This window comes from Physeter macrocephalus, chromosome 9 (genome assembly GCF_002837175.3).
Source record: "Physeter macrocephalus isolate SW-GA chromosome 9, ASM283717v5, whole genome shotgun sequence".
Lineage (NCBI taxonomy): Eukaryota > Metazoa > Chordata > Mammalia > Artiodactyla > Physeteridae > Physeter > Physeter macrocephalus.
Window position 1 is genome coordinate 25,916,123 of NC_041222.1, and position 17,106 is coordinate 25,933,228.

Here is a 17,106-nt window from a genome sequence, read left to right on the forward strand (position 1 = left end):
TGCGGGCCTCTCACTGTTGTGGCCTCTCCCGTTGCGGAGCACAGGCTCCGGACGCACAGGCCCAGCGGCCATGGCTCACGGGCCCAGCCGCTCCGCGGCATGTGGGATCTTCCCGGACCGGGGCACGAACCCGTGTCCCCTGAAACGGCAGGTGGATTCTCAACCACTGCGCCACCAGGGAAGCCCGGGAGCCATTCTTTACCCCACAATCCTGGCTGGCTCCCACGACAGTTTCCCAAGGCCCCCTTACTTGCACAGTGCAACAGGCACCACTGGGTGCTGAGGCTTCAGGAGGGAAGGGACTGCTCTCTGCCTTGTTCACACTGCTTTTCCAGGCACTGCCATACTGTTGGTACTCAAATACTTATTTAATAAAACCAGTGGATTACGGACTTCCCTGGTGGCAGAGTGATCAGGAATCCGCCTGCCAATGCAGGGGACACAGGTGCGAGCCCTGGTCTGGGAAGATCCCACATGCCGCGGAGCAACTAGGCCCGTGAGCCACAACTACTGAGCCTGCGCGTCTGGAGCCTGTGCTCCGCAACAAGAGAGGCCGCGATAGTTAGGCCCGCGAACCGTGATGAAGAGCGGCCCCACTTGCCTCAACTAGAGAAAGCCCTCGCACAGAAACGAAGACCCAACAGAGCCAAAAATAAATTTAAAAAATTTAAAATTAAAATTAAAAATTTATTTTAAATAAATTTAAAATAAATTTAAAAACAAATTTCAAATTTTTTTAAGTCAAGATATTTTATAAAAAAGATTATATTAAAAAACAAAAAACAGTGGATTACAGTAGGAGAGTGCAGTCCAATACAGTAACCACTAGTCACCTGTGGCTTTTGAGTTCCTGATATGTGAATAATGCAACTGACAAACCGACCTTTCAGTATAAGTTAAATAGCCACACGACTCTAGCCTGTTTTGGGCAAAAGGGCACGGCTTAAGCTGATTTCTTGAAAAATCATCGCTTGCACATATATATGTTTTTAAAAAAGCAATATATTAGTTATTTCATACACGAACAAATTCCACATACAACTAGCCCAGCTGTATTTCCCAGAAGGAGCAACAGTGCTCTTAGCTAAGTATTTTAAGAGTACTTTATGCACCCTCAAAGAATTCAAATTCCAGATTTTAAGGCACTTTGAAGACCCATGTGTACTTTTCGTTTGGAAAATTTGGCTAAATCTAATTCCTCCACATTCTCCTCATTTGGAACTACGCAGTAATAATTCAAATGTCTTAAATTAACAACTCCTCAAAATGAGATCACAACTCTACAAGTTTCACAGTATGAAGAAGCTTAACGATTCAATATACTAGCACGTGGCCGACACAAAATGTCTGACTGATGGACGAAAGGGACCACTAAGGTCAAACCTCAACCTTAAAAACCCAGAGCACCGAGTCGAGACGCCCACCCCCCGAGGTCCTCCAGGGACAAGCGGGGAGGCCACGAGCTGCAGCGACCCGGCACCTCATTTGTGGAGACCTCAGGGATTCAAAACCTCATGCACACAAGGGAAAGCCGGTTGACGAATTCCCACAAGTTGGCAACTTGTTACCCATAGCTCCCTGACTGCACGAAACGCGCCCATCGCCAGCATCGGCTGCCCCAGGGCCGAAAGACGCCACTCACCCGAAGAAGGGGTCTGGCAGAGACACGGCCTCCCCGCGCGGGGGCCAGGAAACATGGCCCCGCGCCCGGCCGCGGGAAGGCGCTCTAGTTCGCGGGGAGGGCCAGGGGAGAAAAGAAAGCCGATTCTTAAACGTCCACCCGCCGCTCACGCAGCCGCGGCGGGCGAGTGCCGGCCTGGGTCGGCGGCCCTGGAGCACGTGCGAGGACAGAGGCCGCCCGGCCCGCGAGCCCAGCCGAGGCCCGCCCGTAACCCCGACGCTCAACCGGGGCGGAGGCGGCCGCCTGGCGTTGCCCTTTTAAGAAGGGGGGAGGGAGACGGCAGCGCGCCCAAGAGATGAGTCGGCGGCGGCCGGAGCGCGCGGCTCCAGCCAGAGCGAGCCAAGCCCTGGCGAGGCGGGCACCATACAAGCCGCAGGCTCGGCCCGAGGAGCGGCGGCCCACAGCCACCGCCGGTGCGGACGGGCAGGGCCCGGCTAGCCGAGCCAGCAGGCCGGCTCACGCGGCGGAGGGAGACGAGCGCTCGCCAACATGGCGCTGTGTCGGCCTCTGGCGCGCCCCGGCTGACGCGAGGAGCCGCCGCCGCCCGCCCACACCGAGGGGCCAGCCTCTCGGGCAGGGGCCCCCGGGCTCCGCCGCGGCGGCACGGGGGAAGGGAGAAGCCGCCTACGCCACACCGGCGGCCCCGGGCCGAGCAAGGCCCGCCCTGGGAGGCCGGGACTGGGGAAGGCCCGGGGGGCAAAAAGAGAGCTAGAGAAATGCGGGAGAAAGTTTTATTTTTAGGCTTGAAAAATGGCGGGAACCGCATCCTTTTTTCAAACTTGGCCTGGGGAGGGGCGGCGGTTGCGCCACCGACGCCGCCCGAGCTCGCCCCTCCCCCGCCCCGCGCGCGCCAGGCCATGCCCGCCCAAGCCCCCCAGCGCCCGAGGGAACTTCCCGTCCCCCTCAGAGGCAAAGAGCCCCCTACTCGCCCCTCGGCCCCTGCCCTAGCCTGGCCGGCGCCAACCGCGAGGCCTGGCCGGAGGAGCCCCCTCCCCCCGCCCCGCCGAGCCCCTTCCCCGGCCGGCCGGGGCGCGCGGAGACCGGCCTGGCCCGCAACGGGCCCAGCCCCGGCTGGCCGCGCGGCTCCTCGGCAGGCCGGGCCTCCGCCCGGCCCCGCATCCCGGGAGGCTGCAAACATGGCTCCCAGCGTTACACAACCCCCTCCTCCCTCCCTTGCCGCCGGCCACACACACACGCGCTCCTCCGGGAAAGGACCCCGGCGGGTGAGGAGCTCAAAGTTTGCTTTCGCCACCCCACCGCCTTCCCCGGACAGCCGCGGGGGCCCGTGGGCGCCAAAGAGTTAATCCCCGCGCGCTCGCTCCCCCCTCCGCGCTCGCCCGCCTTCCCCGTCCGAGCCCGCGAGCTGCGCTCTTCCCCGCGCCGGGCCAGCGAACCCGCGGTCGGGGCCCCGCAGGTGGCCACCATTACATGCAAGTCATCGGGGGAGAGGGCGCCCGAAGGGGGCTCTGCTTACAGCTGCCGGGGTCCGGTTCCTCAGCTCCAGGTGGATCCTCCTCTTCATGTCCATGTTTCTCTCTTCCCCCCTCTCCAAACTTAACTTTCCGCGGCGGGGGCGGAGGGGGGAGAGGCGTCCCAGCCTGCGCAGCGAGGGCCGTCAGAAGGGGTCTGCTAGCAGCAGAGGCCGGCGGCGCGGTCCCGGGCGGTGGGCGGCGTGCGGGCAGGCGAGCGGAGCCCCCGGAGCCAAGTTACTCACGGGAGCGGAGAGAAACCATGGAGGGAAAAGGGGGCTGGAGCGCAGCGCTGGTCTCACTACCGCCGCCCCCGGCCGCGGCCCCGCACTGCGCTTAAACCGGCGACGCGTCGCGGGTGGCTGCTCGGCTCGACTCGGCCCCGCGCGGCGCTGCTCGGCTCGGCGGCCGCGGTGCACCAAGGACGGGGCGGGGAGAGGCGCGGCGGGAGGGGCGGAAGCGGGGGGGGGGAAAGCGCAGCCGGGTGGACTGGAGTGACTTACTCCCGCCCTCAGATCGCACGTGGGGGTGGCTGATGTAAGACCCGCCTCGGGAGCTTCCCCGCCCGCAGCTAAGCTGAGACCCCGGGGTCCCTCCTCGTCGCGCCCGGAGGCGGGTCTCCAGCCCGCGCTTGGACGTTTGCCGGGAGGGCTGAGGGGGGACTTTATAGCCCGGCTTCGGGGGTCCCTAAGGCCAAGTCCTTCCGCGGAGGCTCGGCCAGGCCAGCCCGACACCCGCGAAGGCGGGAGACTTGTAGAGAGCGCGGAACGAGGGCTTTCGGGTTCACCTCCCACTCCTCCGCACCGTGTGGGGCCAACAGCCCGAGCCCCGCGTCTCCTTGACCGGGTGGGGCTGGAAGTGCTGCAAGGATCCTCGTCGGGGGCAGAATCGCGGCGGGCCCGCGTTCTACCGCGTGGCACCGGGCGGAGTCGGCCTTCGTGGCCGGCGGGGACACGGCAGTCCCGGCTGCTTGCCCAAGCCACAGGGGAGCCGAGCGTCCCCAAGTCTGGGAGAATCTCCCTGGGTTTTCTGACATTTAAATATAGGCTAGCGAAGGCAGCAATTAGCATCTCTAATGGGGCCTCGGAGTTTACAGAGTTTATTCGAAGACTTTTATCTCGTTTATTTTTAAGGGCACCCCTGTGAGGTGTGTGAATTCTCGATGGTCTCCATTTCGGGGATTGGCAGGTAGCCTTTGTAATGGGCTGGCTCAGAGAGCTCCCTGAGAGACAGGGTTAGAGCACTAAGTCGTCTTTGCAGACCTCAGGGAAATAATGTAACGTTGTTACATTCAGCTTAAAATAAGTAAATACGTCATGTGTCAAATCAGATACCATCTTAATTCTAGCATGGACAAGAGGCTCCAAGATTGAGAACAATTTATGAAGAGAGAAAAACTTACAATTCTATGCATTAACCTAAGGTTTTCTTCAAGTTAAGAAAGACTGCACTCTTCCATTTCACCTAAGTTCATTTAGTGGCAAACAAAACTACCCATATCAATTTTTAAAATATCAAAGCAAAAAAGTTTTAGAAGGATTATGGAAAAAGGCAAAAAAAAACTTTCTAGTATGTTGTTTCCTGAGTCTTGTATTTAAAATGTTAGTCTCAGCAGTCATCTCTGTGACGGGAAAATGATGAGGGAAGTGCTCTTCAGGATGTCACACTAGGTCTGTAACTGTAAGGTTATGAGAACCACAGGGCCATGAGCTGAAGGCTTTTACAAAAAAACTAGCAAATTAGTTCCATGAGCTAACAAGCAATGATTGAGCATCCACTTTTAGGGCTTAATATGTTCTTTCTAATTTAATGCTCAGACGACCCTGTGAAGTACATTATATTTTAGTCGTTTTACAGATGAGGAACTGAAGCTGTGTGGCCAACAAGAGGTGGAGCTAGGGTTTAAACCCAGATGGGTCTGACTCCAAGGCCTGTGTCTTTTCTGCTACACTATCAGTCAGTGTGGAATGAAGTCGTAGCATGGGGGTCTGCTTTGGAACAGTAGATTGGGAACAACTGTAAAGAGGCTTTAATACCAAACAGAGGCTGCAGGCGCCATCTTGTAGGTAAAGGGGAGATGCTGAAGGAGACTGGGACATGGTAGCTCTGTGCTAGAGAGAGTGGGAACCCGGTGGCTTGTGGGGGAGGTGATATCAATCCTTAGGGAGAAAGAGGGCAGAATCTTGGGATCCTGTCCTCTCTTTATGACCAACTCAACGGTATGAGGAATCACAAGATAAATGTGTGTTTTATAAGATTAAGCAACAAAGTAATTAATAAACATAGCCACAATGTGCAGCAAATAAAAAGAAAGCAAAAGAGCCAGAAGAGAGACTACAGACCCGGCACTGTCCCTTCTGACACAGCCGGTGCTGGCATGCACCTCTGTGAACAAAGAGCATGTGTTCCAGTGACATGCTTCTTTGTCAGGGGCTTCACTGCCAAAGGCATAAATAACACAGGCAGAACAGGGTGTGTCTCACTGCCCTGCCAACATCTTCCACTGGACTGTCAGTCCACAGGCCTGAAGGGGCTGTTGTCACACTGCCCTGGTTGTGAATATTGCTGTACTTAACATCATAATGTGTATGCATCTGGGTGTGAGAAAGAAGTAGAATATTGGACTGTATCTAAGCTGCAATCATTATGATTTTGGATTTATGGATTTGAAGGACTGGAAGGGAATAAGGAAAAGCGAAAACATCTTAGTTTGTGAGGGAGTCTGAACTATGGGTAAATCTCTTTTACTTCCATTGATGTTAATGTTTACCTAATAAGTAATACAGATATCAAACAATGCCTGGTTTTGGCACTGCTTTGACTCTTAAAACTGCTTGTTAATCAGAATGTGTGTATTCCAATAAGCTCCAAAATATCTGAGGAGAACACTCAGAGCTAGTTTGTAACTCCTTGGATCTGCTCTCCACCCCACTGCCTCAGCGACATCATCAGATGATCAGAGCCTTCCACAAACTTTGTGTCTGTGAACAGACTTCATCAAATCTGAAGATGAAACAGGCCCACTCAGGCATTGGCTTAACTGGCCTTGAAACCAGTTTAGCAGAATGGGCACCTTTTCTCTTTAGGAAAGACAGTATATGAAGGTGATGCATAAGATGGGGTGAAGAAATCATTGCTCTTTAAATATGAAACACTTCCATTCTTTCCCTCCTCTCCCATGCACATTTGCATACACTGGTAAATCTGTCCTCTGAGTCTCCACAGTATGGTCTGTGTGCCTGTTATAGCAGCTAGGCAACCACGTGGGAGTTGTTGAAGGATCTAAATTCTCAGTGAGACTGTGAGCTCATAAAAATATTTCTGGATGATATGAATGGAGAGCAGGAGCCTGGGACAGTCTTTAGAACATAGGTGCCCTGCAAATGTGTTATGTTGAAATAATGTCACGTGTACTCAAAAATATTACCTAGAAACAGCTGAGACACTGAGACAAAGGGAGAGAGGAAGGCAAATAGTTGGGTGAAAATGGGTTAAGGAATAAGATCCTGTTAGTCACCAGATGGTAAAAAAAAAAAATGAGGAGGGGAAAGTGTCAGGTGTGCAGGCAGCTGCAGGTCCAGTAAGGGGCCCCTGCCAAGACAGCCAGATTCCATTCTGCTCTCTGAAACAGCTGTAGGTGCGTGGCCTTCCTGGGGCAGCAAAGAAGAGCTATGACCACCAAGAGTCGGGTTTAATATTTATTAAACACTATCCTTATGCCAAGTACTGTGCTTGGGACTTTTGTGTACATTGCATCTCAGTTAATCCTGGCACCAGCTCACTGGGACAAGACTATAATTCCCTTTTATTGTTTAGGAAACAGGCTTAGCAAAGCCAAGTGGAACTCACATAGCTAGTAAGAACGTGGATTTCTCCGTCATTAAAATCTCACTGTAATTCATTCTCATTACTTTGGTCCGCTAGTCTTCACAACTGCTTCTGAAAACTTTGATCCACTAGTCCTCACAAGTGCTTCTGAAAAGCCTTTTTGTTTTCTCTGCTTTAAGAAGATTTACATGCTCAAGGAGGGGGTGGAGAGGAAGTTTAAAAAAAATCCTAAAGAAAATATTAAATTTTAAAATTAGATTCCTACTATTGAGACATATCCACCATTAAGGTGTATATCCTTGCAGCTTTTTTTCTATATTATACATATTTTTTAAGAAAACAATACTGGGGGGACTTTGCTGGCGGTCCGGGGGTTAAGACTCTGCGCTTCCACTGCAGGGGGCGCGGGTTCCATCCCTGGTTGGGGAACTAAGACCCGCATGCCTTGTGACGCAGCCACAAAATTTAAAAAGAAAATTATGTTTCACGATTTAAAAAAAGAACAATATTGGGATCACATTGAAGATTTTTGCTTGAAACTTGTTTTTCCAGCTAACACTATGGTAAGTAATGAGTTAATACTCATGACAAATATGAGTGTTAACTTTGCTCAGTGTTTTCCCTTTTTAGAGATGGACTCTAGTAATGTGGGAATCCACTCCATCACTTACAGGCTGTGTGCTTTGGGACAAACCACATAACCTCTAGGAGCCTCAGGCTGCTTATCTCGGGACTGTTGTGAGGATTAGACATGATCCTGTGGGTGAAGCTCCTATCTGGCGCCGTGCCTGGCACTCTCTCTGTGCCCCAGTCACAGTCGCTGCAAGGCAGAGTCCCTCCCTTCTAAGCAGAGGCCCAGAGCTTGCTAGCCTCCTCAGGGGTTATCGAAGTTCTGCTGTGGCCATTAGTCTTCCACTTCTGCTCCATGCCCTTCATCTCCTGTAGTTACCTTGCCCTTTTGTCTGAGGGACGGGCTCACCTCAAATCAATGTAAGTTGTTTATTTATTTATTATTTATTTATTTATTTTTTGGCTGCACCGAGTGGCTGGTGGGATCTAAGTTCCCCGACCAGGGATTGAACCCCGGGCCACCACAGTGAAAGCGCTGAGTCCTAACCACTGGACCGCCAGGGAATTCTCTAATCAATGTAAGTTTTGACTTTCAAAAAGGGCGGACTTATTTTCTGTTTCATGCAGGCCTTGGTCTCTCTTGAGTAACTGAGAACATACTCCTGGAAAATATCTGTGTGGCCCCGCGGTGTTGGACATCCCTCTCCTCCATAATTAGCCAGCATCCCCGCCATCTGGACTCACTCATACCTCACAGGGATTTCCTTGTCCACACAGAACTAAGATTGATCCAAGAGCCCTGCTCCTGCTGACCGAACTCTACCATCTGTTCTCAAGCTTGCTTTGCCAGCTCCTGCCCAGCCAGGGGCCCCTCAGTGGGCATGCAAGGTGGTTTGTGTGCACCCTAATTTGCTAGTCTCTTATTTTGGTAAAGGCCCAAAGTCCCAAATACCCTCACACTCTGCTTCTTCCTTGAAAAGCAGGGCAGCCGGCTTCCTGATTTCTTTATGTTTATTTATGCATGTACTACAGAAAACTTGGAAACTATACTTAACCAGAAAAAAAAAAAAGAAGAAGAAGAAGAAGAAAGAAAAAGAAAAGAAAAATCTCAATTCAGAGCTAAACACTGCTCACGTTTTGGTGTCTATTCTTCCAGTCTTTTCTCTACACACATATGGCACTTTCTCAAGTCTCAGATTGCCAGAAGCATCATCTCATTAATAACAGCTTTTCAGGCAGGCGGGGAGGGGGGAACCACTACATTAAATATTCATATTGATTGTAAGAGACATTTTTATTTCAGAAATAGTAAGTGGTGGAAAAAAAGTATCATAGTACCTAGGAAATACGGTGTATATTACATTAAAAAATTTTTAAGTGGGATACTATAACCTGCTTTTTTCAGTTAACATATTATGAACATATTTCCATACCACTGAATAGTCTTTTACAATATATATTCCTTGAGGACATTTTTCTACAAAATGAAAATAGCTTTTCTTTTTCTGAATATAAAGACAATATATATTCATGTAGCAGATGCATAAAATGCACCAAAAGTATAAAGAAGAAAATACAAGCCAGCTAAAATCCCATTACCTAACAGCAACCACTGTTACCATTTTTGTTAACAGTGAACTATTTCTATGAATGTAGATGCATAAGTAAAATATATAAGTGGAATACTACTATAAAGAGCACTTTGTAACATGCTTTTATTTTTCACTTAGCAGTAGGTCACAGGAATTGCTCCAAGTCAATAAATCATTTCATCATTTTTAAAGTCTGCATCATATTTCATTGTACAGATGAAATTGTAGCACAATTTATTCACCTAGTCTTCTACTGATAGACATTTAGGTTACTTCCAGTTGTTCACCATTATACATAACATATTTGTACAGTTATCTCCTTGAAATAAATGCCTAGAAGTACAACTCCTGAATCAGAGTCCATATTTTTCAAATCGGATATACATGGCAAATTGCCCTTCAGACGCTGTTCCTCTTTTATGCTCCCCTTAGCAGTGTGCAAGACTTCCCCTCAGTCTTGCCTAAACTGGGTGTTATCTTTTAAAAATCTTTGTCAATCATTCTTCAACTAAGGTCAAGGTTGAAAACCTAAGGGTGCCAAGACAATTCAATGTGAAAGAATAGTCTTTTAAACAAAATATGCTTGGGCTCATATAGCGATATGCAAAAGAAAGAAGTTGAACCTCTGCCTCACACCATATATAAAAATTAACTCAAAATGGACCATAGACTTAAATACAAGAGCTGGAGCTATAAGACTCAGGAAACCTAGGAGTAAATCTTCATGACCTTGTATTAGGCAAAGCTTTCTTAGATATGACACCAAAAGCACAACAAGCCAAAGAAGAAAGAGATAAATTGGACTTAATCAAAATTTAAAACTTTCGTGCTTCAAATGATATCATCAAGAAAGTGAAAAGACAATGCCTGGAATGAGAGAAAATATTTGTGAATCATATATCTAATAAGGGACTTGTATCCAGAATAGATAAAGAACTATTAGAGCTCAACAACAAAAAAGACAACCCAATTAAAAATGGGCAGAGAATTTGAATAGACATTTCTCCAAAGAAGATATACAAATGGCCAATAAGCACAAAAAGAAGCTTAATGTTATTAGGCATTCGGGAAATGAAAATCAAAACCACAATGAGATACCACTTCACACTTACTAGGATGGCTATAATTAAAATGATGGACAACAAGTGTTGGTGAGGATGTGGAAAAATTGGAACCCTTGTGCATTGCTTGTGAGAATGTAAAATGGTGCAGCTGCTGTGGAAAACAGCTTGGCAGTTCCTCAAAAAGTTAAACATAGAGCCAGCAGTTTCACTGTTAGTTATATACCCAAGAGAATACAAATATATGTCCATACGAAATTTGTACATGAATGTTTACAGCAGCATTATTCATAATTGTCATAAATTGGAAACAACTGAAATGTCCATAAACTGGACGTTTTGGTTGTTTATCCATAACAGAATAGATAAACAAAATGTAGTATATACATACAGTGGAATTTTTTTCAGACATGAGAAGGAATGAAGTACTGATATGTGCTTCAACATGGATGAACCTTAAAAATATTATGTTAGCTGAAAGAAGTCAAGCAAGATGACCACATAGTGTATGACTCCATTTATATGGAATGTCTAAAAAAAGCAAATCCATAGAGACAGAAAATAGATTAGTGGTCGCCAAAGGCTGGGAGTAATAGGGAGTGACTTCTAATGAGTATGGGGTTTCTTTTTGGGATAACAGGAATGCTCTGGAATTTGATAGTAGTGATGGTTGCACAACTCTCTGAACATACTAAAAACTACTGAATTGTACACTTTAGAAGTGAACTTTATGGTAACTGAGTTACATCGCAATAAAACTGTAAAAATTTTTTATCAATTAGGTAAGTTGACAATGATATCTCATTTTTACTTTAATTTGTACTTGTTTATATAACTAATGGGGCTGAATATTTTTTTCAGGTATTTATAAGGAGTTTGTTTTCCTTTATAAGTTACCTGTTTATGTCCTCTTGGTATTTTAAAATTATTTATTAATAAGTGCTCTGTATATATTAAGAATATTAACCCTTAGTCTGACATTCATGTTCAAACTATTTTCCCCACTTGTTGTTTGCTTTTAAAATTTTATGTATGTATGTATATATACATACACAAACACACTGGGGAGGGTGATGAAGAAAAATTTCAAATTTTATTTAGGATAAAATTGATCTTTATGGTTATTGCTCTCATGTCATGAGGGCCTTCCCCACCCCAAGACTATATCAATATTCACCTATATTTTCACCTGATACTTCTGGTTTCATTTTTATGTGACATCTATAATCTATATAGATTAATATTTTAAGGTATGCCTTGAAGTAAAGGTCTAATTTTCTTTATTTTTAATGGTTAGCTACTTGTCCCAATACCATGTGTTAAATAATCATCTTTCCCCCAATGAACATGAAATGTGACCCTTAACACATAATAAGTTCTTACATATTCTTTTTTTTTTCTTACATATTCTTAAGTCTATTTCTGGACCTCCTTCTCTGTTCACTTTTTTTTCTATCTCACCAGTACCCCTCTGGGACAGTTTAGCAGATGGAAAGCCAGTGGACAAATGACAGAAGACCAGAAGTTTATTCTCTGGAGACATGGGCTCAGAGCGGCACTGGACTCGGGGACACCAGGCCCAGGTGAGAGTGCATCTGCATTAACCATGTAGAAGTGGAGAACATACCTTTCAGAATGCACAGTGCCACCACTAGTCCTATGCTACCCTCCATATTATCTCCCTCCCTATTATCATTCTTCCCCGGAAGAATACACAGTTGACCCTTTTTTTTTTGGCCTCACTATGCAGCGTGTGGGATCTTAGTTCCCTGACCAGGGATTGAACCTGTGCCCCCTGCAGTAGAAGTGTGGAATCTTAACCACTGGACAAGCAGGGAAATCCCCACACCTGACCCTTGAACAATGCAGGTTCGTACTGTGGGGGACCACTTATACGTGAATTTTTTTTCAATAAATACAAATTACAGTCTTATACAATATAAGGTTCATTGAATCCGTGGATGCAGATTGGATGTGGAGGGCCGACTGTAAAGTTATACATGGATTTTCAACTTCAGGGTGGATTGGCAACCCTAACCCTTGTGTTGTTCAAGAGTCAGCTGTACCATCAGTCAAGATGTAAAATGATATCAGAAGGATTTCTGGTTAGTCATGATGGATTTAACTCATATGCTTATCTCCACATCCTCCCAAATCCTTAAAAGGATTTAAAGATAAAGTTGAGGAAATTTTCCCAGAAGGTAGAACAAAAAGGTAATGAAATATACTAAAGGACAAATAAAATCAAAGGATCAGTCCAGGAGGTCCAATATCCGACTAATCAGAGTTCAAGAAAGAGAGAAAAAATAAAATGGAGGGAATTAAGTGGAAGTCTACATCCCAAATGGTGAGATACCCCTCCAACTCCCCTTTCCCCACTTAGTTCCAAAATGCTAATAGCTAATCTCCAAAGGCAGGAGATTGGAGGATTCTTTTCTGAGGAAAGTGACTGGTTTATTTTTTATTTTTTAAAAATATTTATTTATTTATTTATTTATGGCTGCGTTGGGTCTTCGTTGCTGTGCGTGGGCTTTCTCTAGTTGCGGTGAGCGGGGGCTACTTTTCGCTGAGGCGCACGGGCTTCTCATTGCGGTGGCTTCTCTTGTTGCAGAGCACGGGCTCTAGGCGCGCGGGCTTCAGTAGTTGTGGCTCGCAGGCTCTAGAGCGCAGGCTTAGTAGTTGTGGTGCATGAGCTTAGTTGCTTCGTGGCATGTGGGAATCTTCCCGGCCCAGAGATTGAACCCATGTCCCCTGGATTGGCAGGCGGATTCTTAACCACTGCGCCACGAGGGAAGTCCAAAGTGACTGGTTTAAGAGTGAGCATCTAAGATAACCAAATTTCTTTTGTTTTAGCTATAATTTCCAAGGGCACTTTTTTGTCTTTATAATTATTCATTTTTCATAGCATCGTGTTTTTATTTCATTGATGTAACATCTCTTCTCTTTGAGAAGATAAAGTTTTATCCTGATATCTGAATTGTCTCCATTTTCTCCAAGTTCCTTTTTACTAACTCAGGTTTCTGGCTCTAGTGTTAAGAGTCTGTTAACCCAAAACAATAAAACAGCCGGTTATTTTACCAGCAAAACGAGTTTATTTGGGAGCAGCAAAGAATTGCAACTCAGGACACACAACTATGGTGAACCACATGCAAGTCCAGTTAAGAAAAAGAAAGGAGACTCTTTTATAGACGAGAAGGGGAAATTGGGAGGGGCTGTTAAAAACAAAAAGTCCATTGGAGGAAACTGGGACTTTGAAGTATAGTGGCCTTTCACTGGCTGAGCTGTTGCCAGGCAAGGAGAAATCTTTCTTCCTCCCAAGGTGGTATAGTAGTGTCACTTCTTGCTAGAGATGCAAGGTAGGTCTCTACTTGTCAGGATCTCAATGGATGTTGCATGGTATGTACATGAGAGCTCCCCCTCTGGCCTCCCAGCTCCATTTTAGTGAGGTTTCCTTTTGTTAATTTTCACAAGTCTTTCCTGAGTATCTGACCATCCTTGAATGTCTGTTCATATTTATGAGAGAGGGGCTAAACAGATGACTGGAAACTCTGTTGTACTGATAGGTCTTAGAGACTTGTGGGTATCACTCCACGGTGATCAGGAAGCAAGCAGGCATTTCCATTGAGAGACCTCCGAATGCCAGTATTTTCAGTACCTACGGCTGTAAAGGATGAAATTATCAAGCAATAATACAACACAATTCCTTTGGTTTTCCAGGTTGAAATGGCCCACCAAGGCATATTATAATGAAAATAAGAAAACCAGAGATCCTGAAAGTGTCCTAAGAGAGAAAAAAGTCATAATGAAAGAATCAAAAATCAAAATGGTATGAGACTTAATAGACCACGGGGAAGTAGAAGACAGTGGAGGAATTGATGCCTTCTGAGGAAATTCTGAGGAAAAGGATCCTCCTCTTAGAACATAACACACAGCCAAACTGTCATTCAAGAGTGAGAGTAGAATAAAAATATTTTCACACATTCAAGATCTCAAAATATTAACTCTCCATGCACCCTTTCTCAGGAAGCTACTAGAGAATACCCTCCCTTAAGGGCAGCTGTAGTGGGCCTCGAGGATGACCCAATACAGATGGAAACAGAGGACAGGGGCTCCAGGAGGTATGCTGGAAAATAAACATGAAGATTACCTCCTGTGCAGCCACATTGAGAGGTGACTTTGCAGCTTTGACAGAGAAATGAAAACAATAAAAAGAGATCATTCTTAACTCCAGGAAAAATAAAAAGTTGTACAAGAAATATAATTACAATATGTTATATGGCTCATCTGTAAACATTATGTAGTCACATAACATAAATAACGAAACTGAAAGGAGGTGGGAAGTCAAAGCTGTGTGGGAGTGAGGACCTGAGAGCTAAATCCTTATTTTTCATAGTAGGAAGTCAATAGTTAATGTTCAAAAAACATTGGATGTAATATAACCACATAATTTATATAAAAGAAGGCGAACACCAGAGACAACAGCTAAAAGAATTGAAGTTGCTGTCTCTGGAGAAGAGGGAGGAAAGTGGGAGGGGCCAGGCAGGAGAATGCTGTTTTGGTAACAAGCTCCGTAGTAGTCTTTTTTTGCGTTTAAAACTCTCTCCTTGTATTACTCGGAAACAAATGACATTTAAATCAAAAAGCTTGCGAGCTGTTAGAGGTGGCCCCTGACAGTGAGTGTGGATGCTGGGAAAAGGTGTTCTGCCTGCCTGAATCTATTCCGAAAGGTCTGGAAGTTCCCAGAGCCCAGAGGACAGACGGTGTGGGAGGGGCCAAGGGCCTTCCCGCCTTTTCTGGGACACTCTGCTCCTGGGATGGAGGTGGGCGTGATAGGGGCTCAAACTTGGGTTGGATTTTCTTCATACAGCTGCAACGTGCACTTTATAAGGGTAGAGATGTTGTCAAGATTCTGGCATTACATTTCTGTCAGATTTTGTACAGTGTTGGGAGATTCCTAATTTCCCGATTTCTTCAAATGTGTTTTATTTTTTATTTTTTTTAACATCGTTATTGGAGTATAATTGCTTTGCAATGGTGTGTTAGTTTCTGCTTTATAACAAAGTGAATCAGCTATACATATACATATATCCCTATATCTCTTCCCTCTTGCGTCACCCTTCCTCCCACCCTCCCTATTCCACCCCTCTGATGTGTTTTAGAGAGAAGTTGAGAGAGTGCAGGGGGCCACTCAGAAGCCACTGTGTTTGGACATCTGGGTTCTTCTTTCTGCAACAGCCTGAGCAGGTCGGCTTCCCTCTCACTCTCTTTTTCTCCTCTCTCTTTCTCTCTCTCTTAAATTGAGGAGTAATTACAGTAAAATGCACAGATGTTAAGCATATAGTTGGTGAGTTTTAACAAAGGTGTTCACCTGTGTAACCAACACCCCGATCAAGATAGAAAGTACTGCTATCGCATCCCCCTGTATCCCTTCCAGTGCCCCATCAGAGGCAACACTTGTTCTAAATTATATCCCCAAGAGACGATTTTGCATGTTCTTGGACTTCATATGAATGAAATCATATACCTGTACTCTCGTGTGTCTGACTTCTTTCCCTCAACATATTTTTGAGATTCATCTGGGTTATTGAATGCATCAGTAGCTCGTTTCTTTTTCTTGATGAGTACGATTCCAGTGTATGAATAACATTGCTATTTATTTATTCATTTTCTTAACAAGTCTCTTCTTTCTCAAGACAGCCTTGTTTCTGAGCTAGAGCAAGTCTTCTTTACATGACCCTTTTTACTAACACACTAATGAGGTTGTTTCCACTGAGTGGAGCTGAAAGATTAAAATTTAGGCTTTATGAAGGACCAGCATCCTTTACACACATGTTATAAATGGAAATTGGATGTAATACATGCTCATTTAGGTTGAAGCTATTTGTGCACCAGGAGACCAGTTAAAAGCCTGTGACAATAACCCAATGTGAGGTAACTGAAGTTTGCACCAGAGTTTTTGCTGTGAAAAGAGAAAGGGAGGAACAGATGGGATAAATATTTCACAGGAAATCTTGACAGGGCTTTGTGACAGATTAGGTGTATGGGATGAAGGGGCAGGATGAAACAAATGTGATTTCCGGGTGGACATCTGCCTGGTGGGCAGATGTCCACCAGGCAGATGTCTCTTTCACCTTGGGCCAGTCGCTTCCTCTGCAAGCTCTGTCCTGTTGGGAAGTTTAAGGAGCTCTGATTCAGTGGCTCAGCCTGCCTTCCATGCCCACTTGTACCTTTTATACACACCTTGGAGCTGTTGAAAGGCATAGTGAAATTGCGGAAAGAACACTGAGTTTGGACTTGCTTAGTTTTTCATTCTTTCACTGGCTTAGGCTCCCTAAGTCTTGGTTTCCTCATAGGTGAAATGAAGGTGAGTAAATATCCCCACCCTACCAGATCGTTTTGAGAATCAGGGGAAGTGACTTCAAATTTCTTATAATGGTTCACAAGAAACTAATAAGAGAAATCACCTGTAGGAGGGGGTAAGAGGGATGGGGGAAGAAGTGACAGTGAAACTTTTACTGAACACCTTTTTTTTTTTAACCATGTGAGCATATTACCTTTTAAAAAGAAAATCCTAAACAGAATCAAATAAGCTATCTCTACAAATGATTAGGCATTCTAGACTGCTGAAAAGGACAGAGCCTGGCTACCTTCTGTCTGTGAGAATCTTGAGGTCCATTAGCCCAGAAGTCCTATCACTCCAGGATAGCTGACAATAGCAAATTATTTCACCTTAATGACAAAAAATGGGTTTTGGGTTGCAGTGAGAGAACTCTGCTCTGAGAGTAAAGAGATCTGGATCCTGGTCCTGGCTTTTCTGTGTCATTCAGGTGGGTTCCTTCTCTTCTCTGTGTCTTCTATTGAATGAAAGAGTAAGACTGCATGATCTTTGAGATGCTTCAAGCTCT

At 45.8% G+C, this 17,106-nt stretch overlaps 2 protein-coding genes across 2 annotated transcripts in view; one reads left to right on the forward strand and one right to left on the reverse strand.

Moving 5' to 3' along the window:
- The window catches only part of ANP32B (acidic nuclear phosphoprotein 32 family member B), a 27,026-nt gene extending 23,455 nt beyond the window's left edge, over positions 1 to 3,571 (reverse strand). Inside the window, exon 1 of the mRNA XM_024126252.1 lies at positions 3,156 to 3,571. Coding sequence (XP_023982020.1) covers positions 3,156 to 3,209 — 54 coding nt within the window. The 5' untranslated portion in view covers positions 3,210 to 3,571. The remainder of the gene's footprint in view (positions 1 to 3,155) is intronic.
- A 7,809-nt stretch (positions 3,572 to 11,380) lies between these two features.
- HEMGN (hemogen) overlaps positions 11,381 to 17,106 on the forward strand; it is a 36,825-nt gene continuing 31,099 nt past the window's right edge. The window contains exon 1 of the mRNA XM_024126440.3: positions 11,381 to 11,784. Coding sequence (XP_023982208.1) covers positions 11,709 to 11,784 — 76 coding nt within the window. The 5' untranslated portion in view covers positions 11,381 to 11,708. The remainder of the gene's footprint in view (positions 11,785 to 17,106) is intronic.